Here is a 12839-nt window from a genome sequence, read left to right on the forward strand (position 1 = left end):
CGCGTGCCCTTCAGCCGGTCCCTCCGCCCGGCGGACGCGAGGGGAGCGGGGCGCGCGCGCAAGCGGCCGGACGACGTGCGCGAGACGCACGTCCCCGCGCGGAGCGCCGGAAGAAGCCGGGCCGCGGCGTCGCGCGTCGTGCGCGCGCCTCCCCCCACCCCAACTCAGGCCCGGGCCCGCGGCCTCGCGCGCGCGCGCGCGCACTTGGGCGCCGCCGCCGACCGCCGCCGCCTCGGCTGCTGCTCCGGCTACTGCAGGAGGCGGCGCTGGCTGGCGGCTGCGCTCGCTCCAGTCGGCGAGCGGAGCTGCGAGCGAGCGTGTGTGTGTTTTTTAAAGATGGCCGGAGCGGCGGCGGCGGTGGCCACGGGAGCAGCAGCGGGAGCCGCCGCGGCAGCCGTGTCGGTGGCGGCTCCGGGCCGGGCCTCGGCGCCCCCGCCGCCCCCGCCGGTGTACTGTGTGTGCCGGCAGCCGTACGACGTGAACCGCTTCATGATCGAGTGCGATATCTGCAAGGACTGGTTCCACGGCAGGTAAATAAACCCTCTCGAGCCCCGCCGCCGCCGGCCACCGGCCAACCGCCGTCGCCGCGCCGGCCGCCCGCATCGCCTTCCGCCTGGCCGCCGCGCCGAGCGCCCAGCGGCCCGCGCGCCGAGCCCCCGGCCCGGGCAGCGAGACGCGCGGGTCCCCCGGGCTCGCCGGGTGCGGGGCGGACTGAGGGGGGCCGGTGCGATCGCCCGGCCGGGCGAAGAGTCGCCACAACAAACGGGAACAAAGGGGGCCGGCCGAGAAGTTGGCAGGGGGAGACCGGGGCGAGGGGACGCGGCCGGGGCAGGCGCCGGCGCAGGCGGCGGGCGGAGCGCCGGCCCGGCCCGCCGCCCCTCGCGGCGCCCGCAGCCCGGCCGCCGCCCCGCCCGGCCGCCGGGCCGCCCGCCCGGGGCACCCGGCCGGGAGTCGCCTTCCCCCGCTGGCCGCCGCGCCTTCCTTCCGGGCGGCGACCCGGGCGCCCAGCTTCGGGGCTCCAGAAATCTCCCTGGTGCCCTCCCCCGGCGAGTCCCTGTCGCGCCCCCTTCCCGGGTCTTTATCAAACTTCCGCGGCCGGGGGTGCGGAGATGGGGGCGTCGGCAGCCGCAGCCCGGCGGGGCTCCGCGGAGTAAACAGAGCAACAGATGAAGCGCTCTCCGGGACTTAAAAGATGCCAGTCGGAAGTTTGGGGCCGGGGGTCCCGGGCGGGGCGGCAGGTCGGCTCGGATCGTGCGGTCACCGCCGCCCCAGCACGCCCGGCCCCGGCGGGGGCGGAGCGGATGGAGTGGGCAGCGGGGCGCTGAGAGACAGCCTCTTGTCCCGTACCCCCCGCGTCGCCCCCGCGTCGCGGCTCAAACTTTACAAAGAGTGAAATTTCCCGTCGCCCGAGGGGCTGGCGACACCCGGACGGCACGGGGCCGGCGCCCGGGGGCCTGGTGCGGGCGAACTTTTGCCGGCCGGTGGGGACTTTGGGTCGGATGGCGGGGGCGGCGAGCGTCGCCCTGTGCCTCAGCCGCCGCCAGCGTTTCGGGTTTGACGTTTGTGGGAGCTCGGGCCGCCTCCGCCGCCAGGCCGCCGACTCGTGTGTTTTGTAATCAAAGTGTGAGGCTAATAAAGGGCGGCGCCACAGCCTCTTGACTCCGGCGTGGGAGGGATTCGCAGGCATTTAAACAAAGAAACTAGTTGGGGTTGGGCTCCCAAAGTCCTTATTTGGGTGTTGTGGCAGAGCCTGCGGTCACCTTTAGGAGAAGCGGGTTTCCCAAGCACCGTTTGGTGTCGTATCTTGGCGTGAGTACGCTCACGGGTAATAGCAGATATGGTGACTGTGATTGTAGGAAGTGTCCTTTGATTGACAGCAGGACATTTAAATACAGCCTCCGCTCCCCCCCTCCCCAATTTTACAGAAACACTACGCGACCAGGCCAGATGTCGTAGTCTCCCTCTACTGGCCCTGGGAGAGAAAACCATTTAAATTACAGCGTTCTTTTCGGTGTTTAGTGCTAGTAGGTACAGTTAGTTTTACTTAATTTTCAAGGACTGTTTTACTTAATCAATTTCCAGTTTGCACAGTTCCGACAGCAATAACAGGAAAAAGTCCAGCATATTGTCACTGTGAAAGGACAGCATCCTTATGTTTATATCAGATAATCTTCAACACTCTTGTCTATGCATGGAGAATATTTCTATAACCTTGCCACATGTAATTAAGAATAAATTATTCAAAGTTCTTTTTCATTACTCTATACTGATGTTTTCTTATATTTTGATTATATGTAAAACTGAAATTTGAACATACCAAATCTTGCCAGTTCAATTTCTACATCCTTTGTTCCCATAACATACCGCAGGCAGGCAGAATACAGAGTATCCAAAAATCTAGGTTACATATAGAATAAAGGCAGAATTCCTTGTGATTATGTAAATACTGATTTTTTTCCAAAGAACTATTTTAGCCGCATAAGAAATTTGTTCCATGGTGCAATATAGAAATTTGATAATTTAATAAATTTTAGGCTAGAATTTTATTTTAATTTACGTAACGTAACACTGTAACCATGAAAAGCTGCAGGTAGTTTGGAGAGTTTTGTAGTACCTGTAAGCATAAATTTGAAAATGGAGGAATTCGAAGGGAAAATAAAAGCATCTGTGAAGGAGGGAGAGTGAGGGCAACACAAGTATGCTCTACTTTGTCACATAAATTTCTGCGACTTCGTAGCTGTGGACGTATCTCTGAAATCTGTTTTTCGAACCTAGGAGATTTTTTTTTTTGACCAGCAGTCCTTGAGAATTTAATGTGGTTCAGGTGTCAGAAATGAGAAAATTTAGTGATACTGCCCTGCTATGACAGTAGCTTATTAGCATTTAATTCTTAATGAAGTATTATTGGTAATTTGGGCTCTATGAGCTTTTCCTGTGATCAGTATTTACTTTAATGTTTATCGTACCATGGAATGTGCGATTGTTTTTTTGAACACAGCAAAATGTTCCTTATGTATTAATTATGAAATAAATATCACTTGCTTACCTAAGAATTGGCCTCTGAAGTTCTGAGATACATAGCTTTAATTCCCATGCTAAGCTTTCCTTTGTTTTACAGAAGTGGTCCATCTCCAGAGGAGGAAGAGGAAATAGGTGGGTGGGTACAGAGGCTTGCTTTTACCTGGGTAATTTCTTGATAATCGTATTTCTTCAAGTAGACTTTTGAAACTCAAGAATTGGGGTGGATGGAACCAGCCTCCTCCAAGCTTGAGGCTGCTGAACTTTGATTGCATCCTAGGTGTTCAAGAATTCCCATCTCTCACTCTGCCTACAGCCTTTTTTGTAAGTGAGACGGGAAAAGAACACTTGCTAGGGTACAATATATAATTTGATACCCTAGGGGCAGTGACCTGAGGAACTAACAGGGTTTTCTTGGGAACGTAACTTTTAACCTAGAGATGGAGTTCTTCCTCTCTGAGTCTTTGATGGAAGTAAGGCAGTGGAGAGCCTGGCAATGCCCCACCCCTAATGTCTAGGCTAGATGTCTTTCTGCAGTACACCTAATACTATCCTGTGCGAAACTACATCATTGCCTAATTAAATTGTATTTTAATGTCTTTGTCTCTCCCTTGGAATGTAACCACCTTTCCTTGTTAGTCTTTTGGATCGGATTCTTTTGGACTAACAAAAGTAATATATTATAGAAAAAATGGGAATACAGACAAGTATCAAGAATATGAAAGTACCCGTGCCTTCCAGAGATTATCACTATTTTAACATTTGGAGTTTATATGTATGTATTTTTAAAAAATGAATTCATTTTATACATTCTATTGTTACCTAATTTCTTTAATGTTCTTTGAAAAATGTTCAGTGGCCACATAGTGTTTAATTTCATAGAAGTATGATACATTTTAAAACCATTCCTCACTTGTCAGTTTTTTTTTTTTACCTTGTTTGTTACTTTTTCTTGTATTTCCTAGTGATGGACAGTTGACATTCTCTAAAACCATTTAGAGCATCTCTCATTATTTCCTTAGAATAAATCAAATGAGTTAATACATGTAAAACACTTAGAAGATCTGCACGTGTAGATACTCAATAATAAATTTCCTTGATGTAGAATTATTAGTCACAGGGCACAAATACTTTTAGGATTCCTGTGCCTATGGCCAGATTGTCCTCCAGAGAGGTTATTCTAATTTATACTCTCACCAGCAATGTCCACTCCACATCTAGTTCCCTGCATCCTCGCCAATCTAAACCACCCCACCATTCTTAACTACCCCACCAACCAACTAAACAAAAGCTTTGCCACTCTGGACATAAGTGAATATTTCCACCAAAAGACATACCCAAGATTACTTATAGCAGCATTATTTACATTACCCTCAAGCTGTAAAAACCTAAATGTCATCAACAGTAGATTGAATAAATTGTGGTATATTCATGAAACGGAATATTACTCAGTGATAAAGAAAAGAATATGCTGCTGATACACACAACAACATAGTTGAATCTCACAGATACAAAGTTGAATAAAAGAAGCCAGACACAAAAGCATGCATTTTCTGATTCTACTTGTATGACGTTCAAGTACAGGCATAATTGGGTGAGAGAAGTCAGACCAGTGCTTACCTCCAGGGTGTGATATTGACTGAGAGGAGGCATAAGGGAGGTTCAGGGGTTCTGGAGATGTTCCATTTCTTCACCTTGGGTGGTGATAATATGAGTGTATACAGATGTAAAAATTCACTGAGCTCTATGTGCACCGAAGAGTTTTTTTAAACTTTATTTTAATGGTTGAAGTGTACTTCAGTCATTTAAAAGTTTAAAAAATTATAAATATACCAGTTTGGCAGCTGACATACAGGATTTTATAACATTATTTATTTATCTATCTATCTATCTATCTATCTATCTATTTATTTATTTGTTCCTGACTTTAATGGCATTGTCTCTTGAGCTTTATCATTTATCATTAAGTATGATGTTGGCGTTGGCCCAGAGTTTGCAGTATGCCGGGCGCTGTTCTTGGTGCTAGGAATATAGCAATGAACGAAACAAAGTTCTTGCTCTCTTGTAACTTATATTCTAGTAAAGGATGATAAATGCATGTAAAAGACAAGAGAAAAGAAAAATTGAGTTAAAGGAAGATGGAGGACTGGGGTAGTACAAGGCTACTTTCATTTGATGTGATTATGGAAGCCCCTGAGAGGGAGACATTTGAACACAACAATATTTTGGATTTTTCACACAGCAAATGGTATATTTGAGTAAAGGAGGAAACAATTTGATATAACCTTTAAAAAGTTCATCCTGACTGCTACATGAGGAGTAGATTTGAGGGAGGCAAAGGTGACAGGCAGAGGTAATAAGGCTACTGTAATAATCCAGGTGAGAGATGATTTAAAAAGTTTGAGTCAGTTTGGTAATTTACGAATGTCATATATTAGATTTTTTTCCTGAAGCTTGAATGAATGAAGAGCTTAGTTTATGAAAAGGAAGAATTTTATCTAGAGCAGCGCTGTCATGTAGGAGTTTCTCAGGTACTCACTGTGGAGTCCCAGGAACTCAGATGAACACTCGGTTTTGCTATTTAAATAAAATATGTCATGATATGGGACTCTTATCCCAGGCTGCTTGGAGGCACTGACATATAGTTCTCTCATCAGACACTAGACCTTCCAGCTTTGTGATCCCGGGAGAGTTACTGACCTCTCTAACCCTCAGATTCCTCACGTGTAAAATAGGGATAATAACAACAACACCTGTCCAGCAAGGTGACTATGAGAATTACCTACGCGAGTTAATCAATACATCTAATGCAGTTAGAACAGCGCCTAGCACTTGGTATAAAGCATTCAATAAGTGTTTAACTATTAGTTTGGGGCAGATTTCTGTTTGATGTGTTCATAGCCTGTGTTCTTAGGTATGAAATTGAGTTTACTGAACATCGAAGGGGAAGAATGCCTTTATGTTTGATGATGTGAAGTGGAGGAGCTCAAGAATAAGAACAGGACAGGTGTAGAGGAATTTGTTTATAAAGGAGCTTTGGTTGATTTGAGCAGTTTAAACTCCACAATAATTTGCACAGCTTTTGAACAGCTAGCGCCAGTCTCGCAGCAGCTACCAAGTCTCTGATTCTTTTTGGAGGTTACATTTTATTACTGTGGTGATCGTTTGCTTACTTTTCCATTACTATTAATATTATACTTTCCCCATTAATTATAGTATGAGTTAATGGTAACTCGTACAATTTTTGTATGTGTTTGGGTGAGCCTTGGTTCCTTTTATTGGAGATGGATTTTAAAAACCGAGGTCTGGCACGAGGTGGGTTCTTTGCTTCTACACCTCAGTGGACGAGCTAGGAAATACACTCTCACACACATCTTTATTTGTCTCTGTTCTGTCTGTATGTATTAAAAACCGTTAAGTTTTCATAATACCTTTGATTCTAATCCAATACCACAGTGTTCATTCTAGCCTTCTCCCTTTCCTCACTTGTAACTTTCTTATCCAACAACGAGAAACCCAGATCGCATTATCTACAGTATGTTCATTCGTTCAATGCCAGTGTATACATAAAATAGTTCTACAATTGCTAAACCTTACCCGTGTAATAAACAAATTTTCTAATGAGATTATAGTATTTGTTAATAGTTCTCTGTATCTTGAGCCTTATAATATCTTGTCAAAATACTGTCTTCCAGTGTTAGGTTAGTTCTTTTCTCCCCCACTTTAGTATGTTGTCATTTATTCGTAGTACCGTTAGGTTTATTTGTTACTATTTGTATTGCATTTTGGGTTCCTCCCTCATGTGGTTGGTTTTAGTCGTTGGTTTATATTTTGAGTATGTAAAACGTTGCCATCATTCTGAGAAGTCAGAGCTACATGAACAGGTCTACCCAGAAGTGTCATGCCCTCTTTATCCCGCCTACACCTTTCCGCCCCTTTCTCACTCATCTCCTGCAAATAATCAATTTCTATAGTTTCTAGTTCATCCATTCTTTATGGGTTTTTTATTTGTTTGTTTTCCCACAAATGAACAGATGCTTGTATGTTTTCTTAACTGGAATTCACTCCACGTCACTTCATAGACCTCTTCCTAATTCTTTTTAACGACTGCATAATACTCCTTCGTGTAGATGTGCCCCTTTTTATTCATCTCTTCTCTTGCGTGTGGGCATTTAGGTTGTTTACAATATTTTGCAATTACAAACAATGCTACAATGAGTAATCTTGGGCATACGTATTTTCATATTATTTGGAGATCTGTCTTCAAGTTGAATTACTTGAAGTGGGATTACTTGGTCAAGAGATAAATGCATATATTGTTTCGTGAGGTTCACCAGATTTTCCCTCTGAATGGTAGGACCAGTTTGCATTCCCACCAGCAGTGCGTGAGTGTGCCTCTTTCCCCACATTCTTGCCATCAGGATGGGATGTGTCGTCATATTTTTAATCCTTGCCAGTCTGATACATAAAAAATGATACCCGCGTTTTAATCTTTATTTAAGTACAGATGAGTTTGAACTACATTGTGCCCTGTTTTATTCATATATATGTTTGAGGGTCGTTTTCTTTTTTCTTTTTCCTTTCTTTTTTTGAGAATCACCTATTTATATCTTTCTGAGTCTATCAGGTTTTGGTCCTTTGTTCCTCAATTTTTAAGAGCTCTTTTTGTATTAGGGATGTTAACCCTTTGTGGCATATATAAATATTCTCTTCCAGTTTGTAGGGCTGTGTGTGCGTGTGTGCGGTGATTTCTTTTTTGCCATGCAAATTTGTAATTTATGTAATCATGTTTTTCAGTCTTTCATTGGCTCTGGATTTTGAGTCATAGTTAGCAAGCCTTTCTCTACCCTCCAGGGTATCCTGGAGGTCCAGGAGAGCTTTTCATATCAGCATATATAGATACTTTATTCTTTTTAATGACTGCATAGAATTCCATTTCATAGACTTACCATAATTTATTTATCTAGTTCTTTATTGATGGATTGATTCTTCAGCTGGTTTCTCTCTCTACCTCCTCCTCTCTCTTCCTTAGTACTTAATGCTTCAGTGTATATACTTTTGTATGTTTATCTTTATTATTGATGAGTGTTTGGATATCCTTAAGATGAATTTCAAGTATTCTACATTTTGTAATTGTTTTTATCTGTAGTCATATTTTAAAATTTATTTTCTGAAGGACTGTTGATCAAAGACAAGAAGCATAAGGAACACTGATACTGAAATAGAAGTTTGATGAGCTTAAACATACTAACTACAAATTTAAGATACTGCACTAGAACTGTAAGTTACATTTACCCGAAAATTCTAATACATCAAAAATCATCGTTAGAGAAAATACAATGACGCATCCAATTTGTATTTTGTTGGGGGGAGGGGGAAGTCAAACATGTTCAGAATGTTTTGTATAGAAGTGCCGAACTTCTCTTCCTTTGTAATTTAGAAGTGTCATTTTCCTGGAGTACAAAACACAGGAATTTCAAACATATAATATTAACTCCTGTTTATCAGTTAGTAAATATAACAGTCTGACATCATGTGCAGTAAATTGTGAAATTGCAAATGCCGGGGAAACCTATACCATTGTAAATAATTTGGTGTTTTTATGTTTAAAAGCTTTTGTCAGATAAGTGGTCACTATTTGACAGAGAAATTGGAACGGGATCCATGTGGTCCTTTTGATTTATATAGTGTCTTATGGATACTTTATATTAATAAATATAAAAAAGAAAATAAAATGGTCCTGGAGATCTGCCTGGAGGTCCTGGAGATATTCCACTGCCCAGGAACCTCGTAAACTATTAAAAAAACGCATAAAGGTCAGAACAGTGACACAGTTTGGATCGCATCCTAACTGATCCAGAAAGTGACAAAGTATGGGACACTCTGGAAGCAGAGACTTTCTGGCTAATGCCCAATGATTGCTTCAGAAATTTTCCATGGCGACCACAAGAGCTTTCTACCCAGAGACCGCTTCGTGGGTTCCTAGGTTTTTCCTCTTCTCCGTGAACTCCCACGGTGCCTCGCCTGTCACGCACGCTGCACTGTAGATGTGCGGTCAGTGAAGGAATCTCGGGGGTATAAACTAGCTGCAGATTAGAGCAATTTTAGTCTTTTTGCTTAATTTAACTTGTCACAGGTCTGACTCATCTTTCTGACATTCTTCTTATTTTAGGACTTTTTTTAAGGCTAATTTTCTCTGTGCCTGGTTCTTTGAGTCACTTTCCTTTTCTTGATAGCCCATCCTTATTTTCTGTACCTCAAAGGATCAGCATTTCCTTAAATCCCATGGGTATTGGGAAAAGCAGAGTCCCCTCTGTTTGAGTCAGTGGCTTCTTCCCTCCAACCTGCTTTTCCAACCCTCTAAAGTTGTTTTCTCTAAAACAACTTTAGACAGATTTTGATTTTTTAAAATGTAGTTTTGTCCTAAACAGAGGTATTCGTTAAACCATGTGTTGGCAATACTTATTATATTTTAATATTTGTGAGAAAAGATGTAATTGTTGAGTTAGAGTCTTTATCATATAAAATGTGTACGTATAAGATTGTCAGAAGGGTGATGGCGGTTGATGAGGAGACAATAACAGACACAGGGAAAGGATACAGGTGCTCCTTAATAGAAGTAGAGGATAGAAGAACTTAACCAACTGAGAATGACTCTACGAAGCAGGAGGCCCAGCAGAGTTCCTCCCATTGGCAGAGCTGGCTACCCAGGCCTTCAGTTCCCATAAACGGGCCCTGTCGCTAAAGGTAATGCCATCTGGGAGCTGGAGCTCATCAGGTCCAGCCATTCTCACCATGATCTCGGTGCTGGGGTCCTCTGATTTCTCCCTATTTTAGTGGTGACCTTGCCTGCCCAGCAGGTATGAGTAACTGTTCACAACCTCAGCACATTCCTCAGTTTTTCTGGTGAGATTGGGTGACTTGAAGGTTGGCTTCCCATGTTTACCATCTTGCTAGCAGGTTTCAAGCCTTCTTGACATCTGCTCTTTCAGATATGTGTAACTCTGCACTTCGGTAGACCTTAAGGTAGATCAGTAAAAAGTAACTAGAAGGCTTGTACACACCCACTGCAAAGAACAGATCCTTAAATATGTAAAAGTAGCATATCTGTTTTGTCAAAATAGCATTTATTCTTGAAATAAATGACATTTTTCTCTTTAGAACTTTTTATTCTCGTCATTGTTTTTGAAGTGTCACTGCCACACATCTTGCCTGTAGCCATTTATATAAGCGCCGCAGTTGCCAAAGTTTTCTTTAGTATGGAGAGATCTATTTTCAGATTTAAGAAATTTTTGGAAATGTAAGTTCAGAAAGCAAAGGAAACTGCCAAGTCATTGGAAATTGCCTTTAGATGTATTAGATCCCATCCCCTCTCATCTGTTCAGGGACAGGGCTTAACAGTTATCTCCCCAACCCCAATATCATTTTTTTTTCTCATTAGGATGCAAACGGTATATAATGTTCATTAAAAGAAGAAACACTTCCTTGACCTGACATTGCAACTTCAGCTGCAACCCTATTTCTTTGCTCCTTTTATAGCGAAATTCCTTGAAAGAATTGTCCATAGTCGCTGTCCCAGTTGTTTTGTTTTTTCCCCTCCCCTCTTTTTCTGATTGAGGTCCCATTCTTTGTGAACCCAGTGGGGTTGGACTTTCATCTTTACTACTACTTTGACAAGAGCTACTCCTACTCGGAACAGCTCTTGTCAAAGAGACCAGGGAGATTCCCCTTTCTTGGCTTTCAGGAAACCCCCATGCTGGTTTCCTCCTGCTTTCCTTCTTCTCCTCAGCCCTCACTGCAGCTCCTTCTTATCTCCTGGTCTTTTAACCAGAGTACCCCAGGGTCCGGGCCTCCGTAGTTCTCTTTTTCTAGCATTTATCTGATCCCACGACTTTAGCTTTCACCTGTATGTGGATGACTCCTAAATTTGTATCTCCTTTGTAGACCTCTGCCCTGAGTTCCAGTCTTGGATATGTAATTGCCAACTTTTTACCTTCACTTGGTTGAAGAGCAGTCATCCTATCCACAAGTGATCCAGAGTCGAACTTCCGAACTCCCTTCCAGTCAGCCCTTCTCCCCCTGCAGGCTCCACCTCAGTTAGTGGCAGCTCCTTCAAGGCGTTCAGGCCAGAGTCTTTGGAGTCATCCTTACTTCTTCTCTCAGAATCTGCATGAAATTCTTTAGCAAAATCCTGTGGTTTACCTTCATAATCTCATCTCCCTCACCCACACTCCCCTTAGAAGTTGCAATTACTGCAGTAGCCTTCAGACTGGTCCCCCTCCTTCTGCTGGCACAGGGACCAGAGTGGTGCTTTTAAAATATAAGTCAGGTCATATGACTCTTCTGCTTGAAACCCTCCAAAGAATCCCATCTCACCCAGTGTAAAAGCCTTCCTGTAGCCGTAAGCACCCGCAGATTGTCCCTCCACTCTGTGTGACATCTCTTGCCCCTGCTCTGTTGCTCATCAGCTCCAGCTGCGCTCGCCTCCTCTCTGTTTCTTAGGGCCCACTTGCCTCAGGGCCTTTGCACGTGCTTTTACTGCCCGCTTAGAGCATTCTTCCCTCAGATGCCCCAAAGCTTGCTCCTGCATTCCCTCTAGGTTTTTCCCTCATTATCATCTTCTCAGCAAGACCTTCCCTAACTACTCTAATATAAAATAGAAATGCCCCTACCCTCTGGCACCCTTTTTCCTCCATTGTGCCTATTACCATCAGACATACTATATGTCTATTGTTTGTTTTTCTGTCTTCCCTAAATAAAATGTAAGTTCGCAGCGTGCACATTTGATTTGTTGATTTTATCGTTGCCGTATTTCCAGGGTCCTGAGAGTGAATGGCTTAGCCAGAGAAGGCATTTTGGGTTCGGTTTACAGTACGTGGTGTATTCGCTGATGAAGGAAACAAGGCGGTGGCAAGTGTGTATTTTACCCACAAATAATATTATGGCCTGCTGAACTGTTAAACTGACAGTATGGCCTGCGTCTCTGCCTGCTAGTATTTCTTTTCCCTACTTTCACGCTTCCTCTAGGTGTCTCTCCTAGACCTAATCTCTTCTTCCTAATTCTCTAGCTTCTTTTGTTTTCCTTGCTCATTCTCAGAGCTGCCCCCAGAAATTTCTTGGTCGTCACCATGATTTCTTCTCCTTTCATTTAAAAATTGTTTCCAACATGCTACTTTCTCTGTGGAAATTCTCTGAAGATAGCTAAAATATTTTAATCCCTTTTGTCTAAAAGATTACCCTCTTTCCACCTGCTCCCCCTCCCATTCTTATACAAAATGGTCCAGTTTTATAAGAGATTCATGCTCTTTTACCGAATGTTGTATGACAGTTCCCAGTTAGCGTGGTTCTGATGCACACAGATTTCAGTTACCATGTAGAGGAAAACTTTCTCCGCTTATGACCCTTCTGACACCAGATGTGTGGGTTTTTCACAACACGTAATTCCCCAGTTCTTTATAGATATCAACTGGGTGTCTTACAATTTTATTTCATTTCTAACCTTTATTACCTGGAGTTAGTGCTGACCCCACAGTTTAAGGGCTCAGTTCCACGAGACTGTCCCCTACTTCAGACACCAATCACAAGTAGTGGGTTCCTAGGTGACCTACACTTCTGTCTGACTTGGCTACAAATTGGAGGTTCTCCAATTCCCTTTTAAGCTTTTATAATTTGCTGTGTAACAGCTCACAGAACCCAGGGAAACACTTTACTATTACCATTTTATGATAGAGGATATTATAAAGGTTACAAACAGCCAGATGAAGAGGTACATAAGGCGAGGTCCAGAAGGGTCCCCCATGTAGAAGCTTCTGTCCCTTTGG

At 43.8% G+C, this 12839-nt stretch overlaps 1 protein-coding gene across 2 annotated transcripts in view; it reads left to right on the forward strand.

Annotated features, from left to right (window-relative positions):
* Nucleotides 1–251: 251 nt before the first annotated feature.
* Nucleotides 252–12839, forward strand: part of KDM7A (lysine demethylase 7A) — a 63416-nt gene continuing 50828 nt past the window's right edge. The window contains exon 1 of one of the 2 annotated variants that reach the window (XM_016161896.2): nucleotides 252–530. In XM_016161896.2, coding sequence (XP_016017382.2) covers nucleotides 337–530 — 194 coding nt within the window. In that variant the 5' untranslated portion in view covers nucleotides 252–336. The remainder of the gene's footprint in view (nucleotides 531–12839) is intronic. The other variant, XM_016161897.2, reaches the window with a different exon arrangement.

This window comes from Rousettus aegyptiacus, unplaced genomic scaffold, assembly GCF_014176215.1.
Source record: "Rousettus aegyptiacus isolate mRouAeg1 unplaced genomic scaffold, mRouAeg1.p scaffold_m13_p_13, whole genome shotgun sequence".
Taxonomy (NCBI): Eukaryota; Metazoa; Chordata; class Mammalia; order Chiroptera; family Pteropodidae; genus Rousettus; species Rousettus aegyptiacus.